At 50.3% G+C, this 17,065-nt stretch overlaps 8 protein-coding genes across 8 annotated transcripts; 7 read left to right on the top strand and 1 right to left on the bottom strand.

Moving 5' to 3' along the window:
* Positions 1-385: 385 nt before the first annotated feature.
* On the top strand, positions 386-3,475 carry CI109_103163 (uncharacterized protein; the record flags this gene model as incomplete). The annotated part of the gene is made up of 9 exons (XM_065967253.1): positions 386-679; positions 733-1,079; positions 1,141-1,286; positions 1,355-1,424; positions 1,479-1,602; positions 1,660-1,792; positions 1,857-2,009; positions 2,061-2,599; positions 2,648-3,475. The coding sequence occupies 9 exons, from the start codon at positions 386-388 to the stop codon at positions 3,473-3,475; spliced, it is 2,634 nt and encodes an 877-aa protein (XP_065823325.1).
* A 1,481-nt stretch (positions 3,476-4,956) lies between these two features.
* CI109_103162 (uncharacterized protein) lies at positions 4,957-7,423 on the top strand (the record flags this gene model as incomplete). Its single annotated transcript, XM_065967252.1, has 7 exons — positions 4,957-5,052; positions 5,118-6,663; positions 6,709-6,767; positions 6,816-6,936; positions 6,992-7,039; positions 7,092-7,156; positions 7,214-7,423. The coding sequence occupies 7 exons, from the start codon at positions 4,957-4,959 to the stop codon at positions 7,421-7,423; spliced, it is 2,145 nt and encodes a 714-aa protein (XP_065823324.1).
* Positions 7,424-8,012: 589 nt separating this feature from the next.
* CI109_103161 (uncharacterized protein) lies at positions 8,013-10,093 on the top strand (the record flags this gene model as incomplete). Its single annotated transcript, XM_032001548.1, has 11 exons — positions 8,013-8,066; positions 8,150-8,242; positions 8,326-8,380; positions 8,465-8,584; positions 8,699-8,945; positions 9,030-9,087; positions 9,154-9,205; positions 9,262-9,364; positions 9,436-9,446; positions 9,521-9,912; positions 9,977-10,093. 11 exons carry the CDS (start codon positions 8,013-8,015, stop codon positions 10,091-10,093), a joined length of 1,302 nt encoding a protein of 433 aa, XP_031864438.1.
* A 307-nt stretch (positions 10,094-10,400) lies between these two features.
* Positions 10,401-12,054, top strand: CI109_103160 (uncharacterized protein; the record flags this gene model as incomplete). Its single annotated transcript, XM_032001547.1, has 5 exons — positions 10,401-10,544; positions 10,605-10,865; positions 10,918-11,040; positions 11,093-11,875; positions 11,926-12,054. 5 exons carry the CDS (start codon positions 10,401-10,403, stop codon positions 12,052-12,054), a joined length of 1,440 nt encoding a protein of 479 aa, XP_031864437.1.
* A 567-nt stretch (positions 12,055-12,621) lies between these two features.
* Positions 12,622-13,643, top strand: CI109_103159 (60S ribosomal protein uL22; the record flags this gene model as incomplete). The annotated part of the gene is made up of 6 exons (XM_032001546.1): positions 12,622-12,624; positions 12,807-12,852; positions 12,931-13,002; positions 13,089-13,217; positions 13,282-13,447; positions 13,511-13,643. The coding sequence occupies 6 exons, from the start codon at positions 12,622-12,624 to the stop codon at positions 13,641-13,643; spliced, it is 549 nt and encodes a 182-aa protein (XP_031864436.1).
* Positions 13,644-13,985: 342 nt separating this feature from the next.
* On the top strand, positions 13,986-14,596 carry CI109_103158 (uncharacterized protein; the record flags this gene model as incomplete). Its single annotated transcript, XM_065967251.1, has 4 exons — positions 13,986-14,090; positions 14,147-14,227; positions 14,293-14,400; positions 14,525-14,596. The coding sequence occupies 4 exons, from the start codon at positions 13,986-13,988 to the stop codon at positions 14,594-14,596; spliced, it is 366 nt and encodes a 121-aa protein (XP_065823323.1).
* Positions 14,597-14,732: 136 nt separating this feature from the next.
* CI109_103157 (uncharacterized protein) lies at positions 14,733-15,149 on the top strand (the record flags this gene model as incomplete). The annotated part of the gene is made up of 1 exon (XM_032001544.1): positions 14,733-15,149. One exon carries the CDS (start codon positions 14,733-14,735, stop codon positions 15,147-15,149), a length of 417 nt encoding a protein of 138 aa, XP_031864434.1.
* A 109-nt stretch (positions 15,150-15,258) lies between these two features.
* CI109_103156 (uncharacterized protein) lies at positions 15,259-17,008 on the bottom strand (the record flags this gene model as incomplete). The annotated part of the gene is made up of 8 exons (XM_032001543.1): positions 15,259-15,424; positions 15,481-15,827; positions 15,883-15,927; positions 15,993-16,321; positions 16,382-16,677; positions 16,727-16,743; positions 16,795-16,873; positions 16,938-17,008. 8 exons carry the CDS (start codon positions 17,006-17,008, stop codon positions 15,259-15,261), a joined length of 1,350 nt encoding a protein of 449 aa, XP_031864433.1.
* Positions 17,009-17,065: the final 57 nt, after the last annotated feature.

Raw genomic sequence — 17,065 nt, 5'->3', positions numbered from 1 at the left:
TAATCCGATACTTCCATTTATCAATACGGATCTGTTTTCGGACGAAGCGGCAAATCTCAATCTTCCCGTTATCATCATCACAAAAACGCATACCACTTCTAGAATAACACACATACACAACACACTCGCACAGAACGATCCCCGCTTACGACTGTCCTCGATCGCGTGAAGATCTCATCTCGTCCCCAAGTCTGTTACCCGTCGGCATCCCCATCGATAACCGTCTGTTTACAGATAAGAACGCAGGGCCATCTTCAACCACCTCAGGCTTTAGGTCTCTCACCACCTCACCTTGTTGGAATGCTCCAGCCGAGATAATACCTACCTCCTCTTCAACTCGTTCTGGTTTCATCTTTCGCACCGGTTTAATCGATAAAGTCCCACAATGACCGCCTTTCACCCTTTCGAGGTGACGGCGGCCCATCTCGCCTACACCTTTTTAGGTGGTTTCGTCGTCATCTTTGGTATGCTCAGTTTGTTCCTCAAGGAAAGATTATACATCGGTGAAGCCCCAATCGCAACAGCACTTGGTATCATTATTGGTCCCCATTGTCTCAAGTTGTTCAACCCGGGGAAATGGGCAGGAGGAGATGAGACTGTCGTGGATGATATTACCTTGGAAGTGACAAGAGTAGTCATCGCTATTTCGGTGTTTGCAGTGGGAGTTGAATTGCCCAAAGTGAGTGCTATCACTATCTACTGGAGAGGAGACACTGATACGCCTCTCGTTAGGCATACATGAAACGTCATTGGCGATCCCTTTTCTTCCTCCTTGGCCCTTGTATGATCTGGGGTTGGATGGTATCTTCTCTGCTCATCTGGGGACTTGTACCTGGACTCAACTGGCTCGCGGCTCTTGTTGTCGCTGCTCCCGTCACTCCCACCGATCCTATCTTGGCACAGGCCGTTATTGGTGGTTCTTTCGCCGACAAACACGTCCCAGCCCACGTCCGACATCTCCTTTCGGCAGAAAGTGGAAGTAACGACGGAGCCGCCTTTCCTTTCCTGTACATCGCATTGTACTTGCTCCTCGATGCTAGTCCAGGTCATGCAGTAGGAGAATGGTTCTACATGACATGGTAGGTTATCACTCCTACCGATCATTCACCTGCGCCGGTGCCGGTCTGACCCCCTTTACAGGTTGTATGAGATCGTGTTGGGTACTATTATTGGCGCTTTGCTTGGTTTCTCCGCGAGAAAACTCATGAAACTCGCCGAAAAGAAGCGTTTGATCGACAGACAGTCCTATGTTGCTCAGTATGTCAGTTTGGCGGTGCTTTCCATTGGTAAGTTTGCCTTCGGTTGAGAATCTTCCCCCCCTTCCTTCTCATATCGACTAATCATACGCGTCTAGGTATCACAAGTCTTCTTGGCAGTGACGACCTTTTGTCTGCGTTTGCGTGTGGTTGTGCTTTTGCTTGGGAGTGAGTTCCTTGCTGCTGATTGTGTCCGTGTCACAGACTGACAGCCCGTCACAGTGGATTCTTCAACAAGGCCACCGAGGATGCCGTGTTTTCCAACGTTATCGATTTGCTGTTCAACTGTGCAGCGTTCATCTACATTGGCGCTATCATCCCCTTCGATGGTTTCAACACTCCCGATGTGAGTGATAGTTCAGACCTACTTGCCGGGACTTCTGCTGATGAGAGCCAAATGAAGTTGCGAGTCTGGCGATTGGTCGTTCTTGCTATTCTAATTCTCCTCTTGAGACGACTGCCTGTGATCATATTTTGTTACAAGTGGATTCCCGACATCAAGACTTTCAGAGAAGCTGCCTTTACTGGGTGGTTCGGTGAGTGTCACCCTACTTTAGGCTCATTGTGTGGACATGCGGGCTAAGCTGACTCTTTCCAAAGGCCCCATGGGTGTCGGAGCTATCTTCATCTCTACTTTGGCTCGAGTCAGTTTGCCTGAAGGTCACGCTGAACACAACACTGAGCTGGTCGATCGAGTTCGAGAGGTCATTGGTCCTATAACAGCCTTCCTTGTTTTGTCCTCTGTTGTCACCCGTAAGTTAAAAGGCAGCGACCTATACCGCGGCCACACTGACAATTTCGCAGATGGAATGTCAATCCCCTTCTTCTCTCTTGGACGTCGAGTGCACAGTATCACTTACACTCGTTCTCGACAACTATCTATGGATGCACGAGGCGATGAGCCAGCGTGGACAACTCATGCTCGAAGGATCCAGCCAGGTCAAGAAATCACTATCAACAGAGATGACGACCCCGAGGAGGGAGACTTATCGATTCGACGCCGAGATACCTACGAGGGTTCCGCACATGGAGAGAAGTTGGTGGAGGAAGATAGCGGTGGGAGCTCCAGCTCGAGAACTCGACATGGAGATGATATCGAAATGCAAGAGAAGCGACCTGCGCATGGCGGTGACTCTGACGGAGGCGTTCATCATGGCGGAGAAGGAAACGGCGGAGAAAGGGGAGAGAGAAGGTCGTCGCATTCTGGCTCTGAGCGAGCTGAGGAGCAGGAAGGCGATGAGGAGATCGACGATCAAAAGGGGGGCAACAAAACACCGCCTGTAGCCGAGTTCAGAGAAGGGCATCACCTTATCATTGAACGCAAGCGCAAAGGTAGCGAAGAGGCAAGTCTTTCTTTCCTGATCCTGGTGATGGTGCTGACAGAGGTGTAGGTGGAAGTCGAGGTGATCCGAAATCATTTCCACGATGATATACCCAGCGAACGAGAGGTTTTCAACCATCCTCATCGACTGAAGCACCGAGAATTAGACCGTATGCTAGGTATGCTTCCCAAATCGCTTGAGCATGCCACATCGCATGTTCGTGATGATGGGAAACACGCTATTGATCGACTAGGCCTTGGATTGATGGATCCTCATCCAGAAGATGACGAGGTATCAGTAACTTCTGAACCAAATGAGCAGGAGGAAGGTCAAGCAGACAACGCCAATGACAATGACAACGACAACGACAATGATTATGAGGACGTGCCATCAGACAACGAGGCGGGGTCTGGCTCTCGGCTGGGGCGACTGTCGTCCAACATCCCTGGCATTCATATATCAAAGGGAGGAAACAAGAAACGCTCCATGCGAGCGCGTCTGTTTGGTCGTCGGAAAAATTCTTCTAACAGCCCTTCACGAGCGGAAGAAGGACGAAGCGAAAGCAACCCTCACTTGCTTGCTCCACCCTCACGAACGAGCAGTCGACCCATACCGATTGTCGCCGAGCCAGAACAGATGTCACCGTCAGAAAATCGCGGTATACCTCTGACGCGAACCCTCTCTGCAAGTCGGAGCCCGGCAATCCGATTCGCACCCGACAGTCAACCGTCTTCCGACACAGCTCCGGGCATTGGCAATTATGGTGCTAATGCGCCAGGTTTCAAGCGTAACCCGAATCTTTCAATGTATCGATCGGCTTCAATTCAGTCCTCACACTCGAACAAGGGAGAAGGAGGGCCCAGTGTATCATTCAAAGAACCAGAAAGGAAACGATGAGATGTTTTGACGGGTTGATAGGGTTTTTGTACGGCCTCAATACGAGCATCTATGCATTGACGATTTGTCGGCTATGCGCTGTTGTGAAGGGCCTCCTCGGCGCCAATGAAAGTCTTCGGTATCAGATATATGGCCACTTGTCTGTATTGGTAGGCTTGCTTGGTTGTTCAGTGCCAAGTGATAACGCGAAGTACGATGTTGTTACGAGAGCCAAACTCGACGTCATCGGACTTTGAGTGGACGTCAATCTCAGGTCAATGAAGCTTTCACGACCATGTCCAGCGATCGTAACAGCGCGGCGTAGTGTGTGAGGTGGAACGGATCTGTGTCCAGGCAAGAGGAGGGCGGATTTTGCATGATGGAAGTTCTGAGAGTTGTGGGATGATGCAATGAAGATGGTACAGGGATGATATACAGCATACTTCCATCCAGGGTTTCTTTCATTCGAGTTTGATGATGAGTTGCTCCGTAACAAATAAGGCACCTCAATCCCAGCCTCAGCTCTAACCGTTTTCAGATAATCGCGCTCTCCTAAGTAATAATCGACAGACAACCCTCTTACACCATCACTATCCTTGATATCTCATCGCCTTGTGCTCTATTCATCTAATCTTGTATTTTCAATAACATCTTGACCCATCACCACTTACTTATCTATCAGACATATATATATATATATCAATAACGATGGGACCTGCACCAAAGGACGATTTGGTTGAACAGCTGAAACAACTCGGGATATCGGAAAGGTCCGCGCGTTATGCTTTGGTTGTGAGTCAGGCGGAGCGACACACAAACAGTCCTCTTGTATCAAGCCCTAGACCTCCTACTTGAGGTGGACGGCGGTCAACGGAGAGGAGCTCAGGATGGAGATGGGAACGCATGCTGATCATCGATGCGATACGATCGAGCAGAAGACAAAGAATGATATTCATAAAGCGGCCAATTATGGTGAGTTCAAGTCCAAGCTCTGTCCGTCTATGCGCTTTTGAGGGTGTTGTTTCATTTCTGCCCCTCTTCTTCTTTGATTTACTCTTCACCAGTAGTTCATGGTGCGTCTGTTGGTGTCGGTCGCGGTTCGACGGCATCCTTGCATTTTGTCCGTGATATATTACACGTTCAATTGTCTGTGCCCTTCAGGCCGGGGTCTGTGACCATCAATTGCGCCCTCTCAGCACACCTTCCCCCCAAACACTACTTGCTTCCTACCACTCCTACGCACGTTCATAACTCCACCTTTTTCAAATCGAGTGTGAGGTCGTATACTTCATCATTCAACTTTGTACTGTTGTATAATCACCAAACTGGTCCATAATCAAACGCCAAGGTGACTTTTCGCTGACTTGGTTACATCCACTTACCACCTCCCTTGGCGATTCCTCATATCCTTCTCACTCCTTTCTTCTCGACTTCCCTCGGCTGTACGCAAAAACCCATCAATACCTCGACTCCGGCCGCTCTGACTTCACCTCGTAATCGACATGGCTCCTCTGTCTCGATCGTTCTCGCTGCCCGTCTCCCTGTCCAACCATATCTCCCGGCTTAAAGCCTTGAGTGGAGCAGCGGACAAAGACGAGGTGAGTCTTCCTTCATTCTCATCTCCTATTGCAGTGAATTTCGGCTCACTGGACTATCTGAGCAGGTAAGCTCACGCAAGGATTCGAAATCTCCTCAAACCACCCCTCTCTCAAACTCTTCCCTCGCCCCTATTCCTGAGGGCCAAGTTGCCCAATCCGCCTCTCGTCGTCCTTCCCTCTCCTTTTCTGTAAGCAACGAGTCGGATGGAAGCTCGACGATCAATCAGACTCCCAAAACGTCTCCTGCTACACCTTCGACCAAGCTATGGAGTAGGAGTTCAATCATTTCCCTTCCATCTCGTTTCTCCAAGAAGTCGAAACAAGTAGATGTTTCGAATGAGGAGGGAAGTAATGGATTGGGACTGGAAAGAATGACTAGTGGGAGCAGCGACGAGGGAGCACGAGGACGTTCGAGGCGTTCGAAGGCTATCAGGACAAAGACAGACCCACCGAAAGATGAGACACTGACACAGACTATCATACCCCCTTCTCCACCATCCAACACCTTTCCCCCGACCACGATTCCCGCACCTCTAAATGATCAGGCCCACAATCTGTTACTTGGCGCTATCGATCGAGGACGACCTACGCCCAGCCCTCCATCTTCGACCAATGGCTCGTCTAGCGACATGAAACGCACCGGAAGTGCGTTGGCGGCGCTCGGTTTGCGTGCTGCCGCCTTGGGAGGCGCAGCTGCGGCTCCTCCAGCTCCTCCCAAATCGCCGGACAAGCTACCTGAAGCACCACAACCAGTCAAAGCGAGTTTCTTACAACCATCAAAACCGGTGGGGTCTTCATCAGCGCCCAAACAAGCTCGTGCACCCAGTCCGTTCTTCAGAGCTCGACGCTCTCGTGACCAAGCTAGAGCCAGAGATAAGAGTCCAGAAGTAGGAGCATTAAAGAAGGACAATTATGCGGAATCCGAGCCGGAATCAGTGGGTGCCCCGAAGAAGTATAGGCCACAGGCATCGGCGTACGAAGATGATAGTGGCTCGGATGCTGAAGTGGATACGGGAACGGATCGCGACGCAGATGGAGACGCCGAGACGTCTGATGGAAGCTCGGCAGAAAGCGAAGACGAAGATGACATTCTGGACGAAGATGGGGAAGTCATCTTCGACGAGGAGACGGAAAAGAACACCGAAGCCAATGCGGTATTCTACGAGGGAGATGCTGCCGGTCTAGGTGGTAGAGCAGCCGATAGCATGATCGACGAGCCTGAGGACGGGGCAAATGACGATAATCGAAGCGAACTCGATTTCTTCGGCGAAGAAGTAGAACAAGATCCGCTTGGAGAAGGACCCAACGTCATTGTCCCTCCTCAATCGCTCTTCGCTGCTTCGAGCTCTTTCCAACCGCGTCGTAGAAAGTCACAGAAGTCCGGCTTGGACCTCGTCACTTCTCGTCCCGCATTTGCGAGGGACCGTTGCACTATCACCCTTACGCATGGTGATCCGGATCGTGCATTGGAGGAAAGTGGAAAGAGGATGAGGCGATATGTGGTCCTGAGTGATCTCAGTGAGGAAAGTCGATATGCGGTGGAATGGGCGATCGGAACAGTCGCCAGAGATGGTGACGAGTTGTTCCTCATCTCGGTCAAGGAAGATGAAAGTAAAAGTGAGTGTGAAATAGCGACGCTCAGCGCTGACATTGTAGTCGATCCCAAGTCATGGTCGAACTCGGACAAGGCACAGAAACTCCGAGTGCAGAAGGAGGTGAGTAGTACACTGAACTCAATTGAGTCGACGGCTGACAGTAAGCAGCGTCAAACTACTGCTCTTTTGCTTGTGAGACAAGTGACTGGATTATTGCAGCGAACTCGACTCCATATTACTGTCACTTGTCAATTCCTGCATGCCAAGAACTCTCGTCACATGCTTCTCGGTATGTTTCACATATCAATATGCAAGGCGCTACTGACTTTATTATCCGCTCTCAGACTTGATCGACTTCCTCGAGCCGACTATGGTCATTGTAGGATCGCGAGGTTTGGGCAAACTTCAAGGGTGAGTGTGCCTCGTCTGAATCAAGCTGACTAGGCTACAGTATCCTCCTCGGTTCTACCTCACATTACCTGGTGCAGAAGTCATCAGTGCCTGTCATGGTGAGTGCTGAGTTTGAGAAACCGGCCACGAATATTTCGCTGATTCATGGTTTATAGGTGGCTCGAAGACGTCTTCTCCGACCTTTGCGAAAGACAAATCCCGCCAATCTAAGACACTCACCTCGTGTCAGTCTCGCTTCGGCCAGTATCGAAAAGGCCGCATCGAGCAGACAAGAGGACGATGTCATGGATGTGGCGGAGGAGGAGGGAACTACGGACGATTCAACGATTGCCAAGAGCAAACAGGCGGAGAGGGCCCAATCGTAAGATGTTTTGGGTGTGGATGTATTTGTATGGCTAGAAAAGAGGATCGCGTGTGGGGAGAAGATTCGGTTGTATATTGTATTTTCGAGGGACCCGAACGCAATGCAAGACATATGAGCGCGAAGTCGGCATGTGCTTGGGTGTCATGGGGTGTATCTCCTTCACAGGAACCCTTTACAGAAGGGAAGTACAGTCAGAAGCAAACGTACACAATTCCGTTTCAGAAGCCAATCACACATACACGGCCAGGGTTAGTGGGTGTGTGTGTGTGTGGCAGTGGCAGTGGCGTTGGCGTTCCGTTGGTGATTGTCCGTTGATGTGCGTGTGTGATCACCTTCCTTAATGTCCATCACCACATACACACATAAACGCCTTCAACGGTGTCTTGGAGACGGAGATCTACGCCATCATTTCACTAGCTCATCACTAGTATAGTCAATTGAAAGGGATCGCCAAGAAATGTGGAGATGCATATAAAGTATGGAGCGTCAACACTCCATCTTCCCTTTTGCGAAGCCCTTTCCCCCTACAACTCCAATCCGTTCAATTCTTTCTTCTCCATAGCAATCAAACTCAAGCGTTTAGCAGTAAGATGTCGGCATCAAGCGATACCAACATGTGTCTTGTCGCCATTCTTGGTGTCACTGTGAGTGTGCCGAACATCGCGAGAGTCATCGTGCGAAAATATATGACTGACCGAGAAGGAACTTCCAAACACGTTCACCGTAGGCTCTTGGATTCTCAGCACATCATACTTATAGGTATGACAAATGGCGATGTCTTTTGCCAGCCAAGAAGGACTGGTTCAGAGTCTGTCTTACGGTGAGTGACATTATTCGAACTTCTCCATAGCCGTTTACAACAGAAGCTTATGTCTTGTTTCATTGATCTTTATTTGTTCCTAGTGGATGCTCCTCGGATCAACTATTGGTCTTTTCATCTGGGCAGCAGGATGGTGTTGTAAGTATATGTCCATCTCACAGCTACGGGAAGGTTGATGTCTGAGTGAGAGAGGCGCTAATCTGATAACACGTCCCGCCGCAGATGTCAAATACACTTTAGGCTGGACTTATATACCGGGAATCGGACCGATGCCTGTCCCACCTCAAATGTTCGAGCAAAAGTATAGGGATTTGAATACTCCCTTGACAATCGTATTCAGTCGTGAGTGCAACAGACTGACTCGAGCAGCTTCCAGCGCTGTTCCCTCTTCACGTCAGTCGAAAAAACAGAGTAGATGTTGACCTACAAGTCGTCTTCCGATGCCTTACGATCTAGTCGCGGTTAGCCTTCAATCCTCTTTGAACGCTGAAGAAGGACTTTACTGGTACTCCCTCATGAGGGCCGTTCGACAACCTAGATCGACACAATCATGGCTCAAGTCTTACTTTTTCTACGCGTGGATCATCATTTCTATTCTCTGTACAGCTTTGCAGTGCTCGTTGAGCTGGATCCACACGGGAGAGGTAGACCTGGCACATCAGCTGGCGGTGATCCTGACAGTCGATGGGGCGGTCGAGATGGTGTGAGTGTTTTGAAAAGGATCAAAGTGTCCACATAACAATCTATCTTGGCGTGCTTTGACTAATCCCGAGTCTGTTTCCATCAGAGTGATGTTGTCATCGTCGATCGTCATCTGGAAATTCCCCGCGTTCCTCAAGGACGTTGTAAGTGGTCCAATGATGATTTTACGAACGTGATGGCCGTCGCTCAATTCGTCCGAACAACTATAGAAAGCCTCTGGTGCTGGACCCGAAGTCCGTTCTCGTTTACATTTCTATCACGGTAAATCGTGTTTGGTACAACAGAGTAGCATGTAGAACTGACCCAATCCCTCGCAGAGGCTAACAAAGTCCGAACTTTCTTTCGATTCATGTTTGCGGCCAGTATGATGATACTCGGCATCGACGCGTTGACTACTGCCGAAAAGATCAACAACACTCCGTAAGTTGAAAGTCAAATCATCAGTCCAGTGAGACTCTTTGCTAATGAAGTTTGTTGGTGGACTTTGTTAGCCTGGCCAACGGTTTGTTGATGAGACCAGAGGATAGCCATACAAGAGCTCGCAGCTGATCTTTGCTGTATTGTCGCTCGCCACAGACATCTTATCCCAGATCGCCTTTTGCTCATTCTTCTTCGTCCTCATCATCTCCAACTTCCTCTACCTACCTCGTAACTGGTCTCCAGAGAAAGAGTCACGAAACTTTGTCATGGTTGGCAATGGTCAAGGTGTTCCTGGTGGTGGTGTCAAACCGGGCGCCGCAAATCAGATCGTCAGCGGGGTCGCTCTCATGTCGTTGCTCCGTGAAGCTGGTCAGTGGGATCACGACTATGACGATGTGATAGAGATTTGTGACAAGACTGTGACGCGGGACGATGCGCCGTTCACACCGAGTGAGGCGAGGACGTGGGATGACGAGTCGACCGCCCCTGCTGGGGACGATAGTGATATCAACTCGCTCAACGAGTTGACACTCGGCGTGCCTACAGCGGTGAGAGCAGTTTGTCCTGAGTTTTGAGAGCCATTGCTAATGTCGCTGGACTACTGCCGTGCAGTTGGAGAATTTCATGTCTCCATTTGACGTTCGAATTGCAGACACAACGGTGCCTAGTGAGATAAAAATCCACGTAGAACACGAAGTCCGTCGTCACGTAGACGACGATCTCGTGTGAGCTGCACCATACAACGCGCAGATGTGTATATATGTACCATAGATTGGGATGGATGTGTATGGACGACTGTGATAACCACTTCATGATTCCGGCATTGCCCAAGTTCCGCCCGGATAGCGATGAACGTGGGGGGTGGATTGCGCGGGAACAGTTTAGCCGGTTGGTCCTCATGCGATCAATAATCAGTCACGCCATAGTCAACCAGATGCACTCCGTCCATGTATGATCTTGTAAAGGATCGATTGCTGTACTCAATCTGCCCTTCTCCTTCCTCGATATCCCCACACAATACAGTGCGCATTAGACCATGCCTTCTCAGCCAAAGCGTCACGATCATTTCTCTACAAGAGCTATACATGTCGGATCGGAACCTGATCCCTCCACCGGGGCGGTTGTTCCCAGCTTGAGCGTTGCTACGACATTCAAGCAAGATGGTGTAGGCAAACCAAGAGTAGGTTCTCCCCTGCGCAACTCAAATTCAAGCCTGCATGACTGATCATTACATTACTAGGTCTACGAGTACTCACGTAGTGCCAACCCCACCCGCTCTGCGCTTGAAGCCTTGCTGACATCTCTCGAGACCTGTCCATCATCATTCACCTCTGAAGATGCCCATCACGATGCCTCGGGTGGCGAATCCCTCGTCTTTGCTTCTGGCTCCGCTGCAACGGCCGCAGTAGCCCATTGGGTGTCTCTGGCAGAAGCTGAAGGTGGAGCAGGTGGCAAAGATGGACAAGGTGGAGGCGGTCATATTCTCGCCGTCAACGATGTGGTACGTTTCGTCGATGCCACCGCGTCACTCCTACTGATATTGCTGTACGTAGTATGGAGGAACTGCACGATACTTCTCCAGAACCAGCAAGCCGACTGGACTGGAGGTGACATTCCTGAATTTGGAAAAGGCGGGTGAAGATGGGATTCGACAAGCTATTCGACCAGACACTCGAGTACGTAAAAGCTACCACTCTACCGGACATGCCACTGATTCACCTCTGCTAGCTCATCTGGCTCGAAGTCCCAACCAATCCACTTCTGCTCGTCCCCCCTCTTGAACTCATCGCCTCCATCGTGAATAGTCTACCCGAAAACACTCGCCCCCTTGTGCTTGTCGACACGACCTTCCTCTCCCCGTTCTACATAACACCCCTGATCAGCGCCTCACCCGACAGTCTTCCCCTAGCTGACATCGCGTATTCCTCCTTGTCAAAATACGCCTCTGGTCATTCGGACATCATTCTCGGCAGCGTGACCGTCTCTCCTCAGACTGCTAGACTACGACCCAATCTTATCAAAGGGCTCAGGTTTTTGCAAAACTCGTTGGGAGCATCGCCATCTCCTCGAGACGCTCACCTTCTCATTCGAAGTCTGAAGACGCTCAGTGTGAGAATGCTCAAACATGGACTCAATGCATTGAGGATCGCCGACTACCTCTCCTCTCACCCCGGCGTAGACCGAGTCAGATACCCAGGTTTCAAAGGTGACAATGCTTTCAAAACGGTCGAGTCGCTCCTATCTCCTAATGCCAAACGAGAGCTCGAGTATCTCGGATGGTCTTTCCCTTATACACCATCCAGTCAAGAGAAAGCTGGATCAAACAAGAATTCGCTCGCATACACACAGACACTCGGTATTCCGTTTGGTGGTGTGATCACTTTCACCATCAAAGACGCAACGGCGGAACAAACGGAGGAGTTCTGTACGACTTTGCGTGTTGTCACATTGGCGGAGAGTTTGGGCGGTGTTGAGAGTCTCATCGAGGTCCCTCTTGGAATGACCCATTCGGTGAGTTCATCCAGGATAGCGGAGCGATCATACTGACACGAGTCTCCCAGCATCTTCCCAAAGCAACCTTGGACGAGCTTCAAATCACACCCAACCTGATCCGCTTGTCTGTGGGTATTGAGGACTTTGACGATTTGGTCGAGGATCTAGAAGCAGGATTCGGAGCGTTGGGAAAGTAGAGTACATGTAGAAGGAGGCATAAGTTGTAAAGGAGTGTAGTATATGTATATGTATATATATATATACAGTTATGCACGATGGTATACACGTCCAAGGATGTCACTGGGTGGTTGTGGTGATACGAGTACGTGCTTGAAGCAATGCAGTATGTATATTTACATGTACAGGTATGCACGATGGATGGTGTAAGGGAGCTGCAAGCATAAACAAACGGAATCAAATGAGATCAAGACGCGTGCCACAACGACCTACTAAAAACACCGAGAAACTCCGTGAGATGAGAAATAATCGCTACAGTGAGGCACTCTTGTGGCTTTAGTGAATCTTCCACCGTACGCTCAATCTCTCACCGTACCACACCGTACTCACTCACTCACTCTCTCTCACTCTCTCACTCTCTCTAACCACCACACACTCACTCTGTCCACTCACTGACTGGTTCACCGTTCACTGGCAACACTCTCCACTCAATTCTCACTTTTGCACAATCGGTTGCACAAAAACCCTCCCCCCTCTTTCTCCTTTTCCATCCTTCAAAAAGGCCAACTGCCCCCACATCAATAACAATGGTCAGTTCACGCTCGATACTGTATGGAAACGAACAAGGAGAAACATGATGGAATGGAAGGAGAATGGACGACGGGATGGTTTGCATTCAAGGACAGGAGCTGATGATTGATTTTTCTTTACCTCCTACTCCCTCTTGCCATCAACGTTCACCTACAATCGCACCTCACCTCACAACAAACAGGTTCGATACGCCTCCGCCCACATCTCCAACGGTAACCCCGAGAAGTGTACGTTTGGATGTTTTGGATGTAACAAGAATGGATATATGGAGATTATGGACTGACTGGGATTATTGGTTGTTACAGTCGCTCAGGCCCGTGGCGAGTATGTCCGAACCCACTTCAAGAACATGCGAGAGGTTGCTGCCGCTCTCACTGGTGAGTGGAGCTTTGGACAAGTGGACTGCAGGAGAAGCAGACGACATTGAAGTCCCGTGTTTCTGATCTTGGTCTCTGTGTAATAGGCATGAACTTGAAGAAGGCCTACACCTACCTCGCCGACGTCCAGGACCACAAGCAGATCATCCCTTTCCGACGGTTCGCTGGTGGTATTGGCCGAGCTTCTCAGGCCAAGCAATTCAAGACTACCAAGGGTGAGCGGAGACCGTCGTCGGTTTCTGGTAGGAGGAACCGCTACTAACCTAATAACGTCAACAGGTCGATGGCCCGAGAAGTCTGTTAAATTCATCCTCGCTCTTCTCAAGAACGCCGAGTCCAACGCCGACGCCAAGGACCTCGCCGTCGAGGACTTGCTCATCAAGAACATTGTCGTTCAACAGGCCCCCAAGACCAGGAGGAGGACTTACCGAGCCCACGGTCGAATGTGAGTTGGAGTGAACAGCAGTCCAAGCTGGTCAAGTGCTGATGGAGATTTTTTGTTCTTCAGCAACCCTTACCAAGGTCACCCCTGCCACATCGAGATCATCCTTTCCACCCCTTCCTCCGAGGTCCCCCGTGCCAAGGACCTCGACGTCACCAGCTCCAAGAAGGGAAAGACCATTGCTGCCATCGAGGCTTAAGCGGAGAGTAGATTTTTGGTAGTTGGGCACGGATCAGTGCCGTGTATGATGGATCGCATACTTCACGCATGGGTGCATGCTGCTTGAGAGGTGGACGTTGTGTTGCTGCACCTGTACATGCTGTCACATTGTGTGCGTTCGCTGCTTCACATTCGTTTTGATAAGCCATACAGAAAGAGACTAGAGCCGAGTACATTGAAAATCGCCCTCTGTTACGTAAAACTGCTACGGGCCTTTGGACGGTAGTTGCAACAACCCGCTGCAACTCGTTGACACCATTATCATGTTTACATATCATTGATACTTCGTTCATTCTCTGCAAGCAATTACCATTCCTTTACTATGAGTAACTCTGGTCCCCCAGCAGACGCCAAGCAGGCACAGGCTGCTGCCTTACAGGAGCTCGAAGCGGCGCAGCGAAGGAAGAGGGCCGTTGACACGTCGTTGGTGCGTGTTTGTTGATAACGGAGGAGACCTGTTCCTCGCTGATATTGTTCGTGCAGGCAAACCTGGAGCATTCAATCTACGCTTTCGAAGGCAGCTACCTCGATGAGACAGCCGCGTCGGGTGGGAATATCATCAAGGTGAGCCCTCTGCTGCTCGGTGTGTACCAACGTAGAACGAAGTTTGACAGACATTCCTCCTCAAGGGCTTTGACAACTACTTGAAGCCTCCACCCACCAACGTCAACAAGAAGAGACTGGAGGTCACCGAGACTGATCGTCTGTTCAGTACCAGCAGTGGTACCTACCAGCAGGTGCGTGGCGGGATGAATACACTTTTCCTTGAAGCAAGATCGAGTGCTTACGGTCAGTAGCCGATCCTTTCACACCGCAACTGATTATCCAAACAACCAACGTCTGTACACCACTCACTACCAGAGCATCGCTGCGAAACAACAGCACGAAGCTGAAGTGTTGGCGTACGTGTCCAAACGTCCCTCATCCAAATAGACAAGAAAGAAAACTATATCCATCACGCCTACCCTCCTTTGACATCAACCCCAACTTGTGGATAATATGACATGCGCTTCTCGGTCTTGGTCTATATCACCCACTTGCTGGTCCTGTTCTATACACCTTGATCGCGATGCGCTCACGTCGCAGTGCGAAACGAGCCGCCCAACACGCCTTTCTCAACTCTAATCCTCTTCGACATTCTTCCGCTCAAAATTCGACAACGACTTATTCTTATCCCGCTCCTTACAACCCCAATCATACGAACACCAATGCAGCCACAGCGTTGGGCGTGACGATCCAGTCGATGCTCAACGCAACGCCCCGGGCAAATGACGGTCCAGGTAGTCACGAGAATGCCACCCGACCCGTCGCCTTTTCTAATCCCGCAGAAAATCAACCCGCCTCTCCGGAAAACAACGACATCATCATGGTCGATCGATACACCGACGACGGCCCAGAGGCAAGTCAAGTTGGATCCGGGTCTGGGAACGAACGGAAGCCACTTGATCGCAAGGGTTCATCGTCCAGCTTAAGAAGGAGAAAGTAGATTCGAAGTGCCCAGTGGAGAGAAACAATGGTTCGATACGAGGCCTATAGGTTATGCATGATAGTCCACAACTTGATGATACTATGTGATTCGATACGGTCTGTAGCTCTTACTCTTCTCTCTCGGGAACGACATCGTATCCAGCCCTACCCTGACCACCAGCAGCTGGGACATCGCCAGTCTCCTCAAGCTCTGGTTCATGCGGAAGATGTACAGTTGGAGGAGGAGGGAAGATGATCGGCGAGATCAGTCCGTTGAACACAAACGTCCCGTAGCTGAGGGTGGGAATCAGCCCTGTTCCTCTGCTTTCGTGATGAACGAGGAGACTTACACGAGCATGGCGAAGCCTGCAACTTGGAGCAACGAGTATGGCCACACAAGGTGTTCCCAGCCCAAACCCAGACTGACAATCCAGATTCCGAATGTCCTACTGGCATCGATCGTACTGCGCGTAGTCGCACTGACACGATGTGTGACACTCAGACCAAAGAAGTTGAAAGATCCGATGCTGAACATGATGGCGAAACAGATGCCCAGCACCACTGGCGTGGATACGATCTGATGCCAGCCTCGAGGAATATCAAAATAAGGGGATTGATTGCGGAAGAAGAGATGGAGGAATGGCATGCCGATGAGGGTGGTTGTCAGACCAAAGAAGCCTTCGAGTGTGACGGCGGCCTGTCATAGACAACACATGAGCAAGACACAAACGTATGGGTCCATGATGACGCACCAGTGGTTCGACCTTGTATCGCGACATGACCTTTTCTTCCACCACCTGTACAACGAGTCAGCCGGCTGATGGGGATATACTATACATAGTAAAGAAGGACAATCACTCACAAATTGACTAGCAGTGAATACCTGAGCAAAGAGAATGAGCAAGACGCCCACGATGACTCTTGCAGGATCATCTTCCGGTCGCTCCGCCATCATCACAACGAAGTCGACGGGATCGACGATAGCCTTCTTGACTAAGGTTCCGGACAGTCCGACCAAACAAACACCCATGGTGACGATCACAAGAGCTGCCCATTGGTACAGCCATAATCGTCTTCGAAGGAAGATGACGGACAAGACACCGACCCAGAGAACGAGTGCTCCACGGGACATCTGGTAGATCGATACGGGGGTGAGGATGAGGCCAACGTTCATGAGCGTTGTTCCACAGACTGCAACGATTACATCATGTCAGTTGGGTCTCGTCACCATGGAAGGAAGAAGACACTCACTGTCAAAGAAGGCGGGGAACCACATCCATAACATCCTCCAACCAGTCAGCGCGTCACCTCTCCCAACGATCAATTCTTCTCCTTCGTCATCGTCGTCCTCTCCATTTACATGTTCGCCAACGTGAGAGTAGCCCTCCGGCGAGGCAGTGGACGCTTGACCGAGAGGAAGCCGATTCAAGATCCGAGTGAACACTGACGCTTGGGGTTCGATACTGGATCGACGACGAGCTTTATTGGAGCTTCGATACTGCGTCCAGAGGAGCGGAATGAAACAAAGGAACTCTCCAGCAAACATACTACCAACGAATCAGTCTTGGACATAAATCGAGGTGGTTGCAAACCTACTTGAGCGTTTGCCATACCTGTCATACCATCATCAGAACAATGAGATAGCGATTACAGCAAAGACGTACTGGTTGTTCGAAAGCAATTGGTGATTTCGCTGAACCAGGTTGACAGTTCTCGACGCACTGCATATCCTGGTATTTGGTTCTGAGATGGTGTCGCAGAAAGTAAGCCATTGATCGTACATTGGTGTGTTCACATGCATGCTCACAGGAGACTGTTGGCACATCCCGTGAGGAACATGCCCACCACGAGGGTTGTGACACCCATCTTGGATGTCATTGTGATCGATGCAAGGCAAGAATATGATGGATAACGCGAGGAGATGAGGATGAGGAT

This window comes from Kwoniella shandongensis, chromosome 5 (genome assembly GCF_008629635.2).
Source record: "Kwoniella shandongensis chromosome 5, complete sequence".
Taxonomy (NCBI): domain Eukaryota; kingdom Fungi; phylum Basidiomycota; class Tremellomycetes; order Tremellales; family Cryptococcaceae; genus Kwoniella; species Kwoniella shandongensis.
This window is presented reverse-complemented; position numbering and strand designations above follow the sequence as displayed.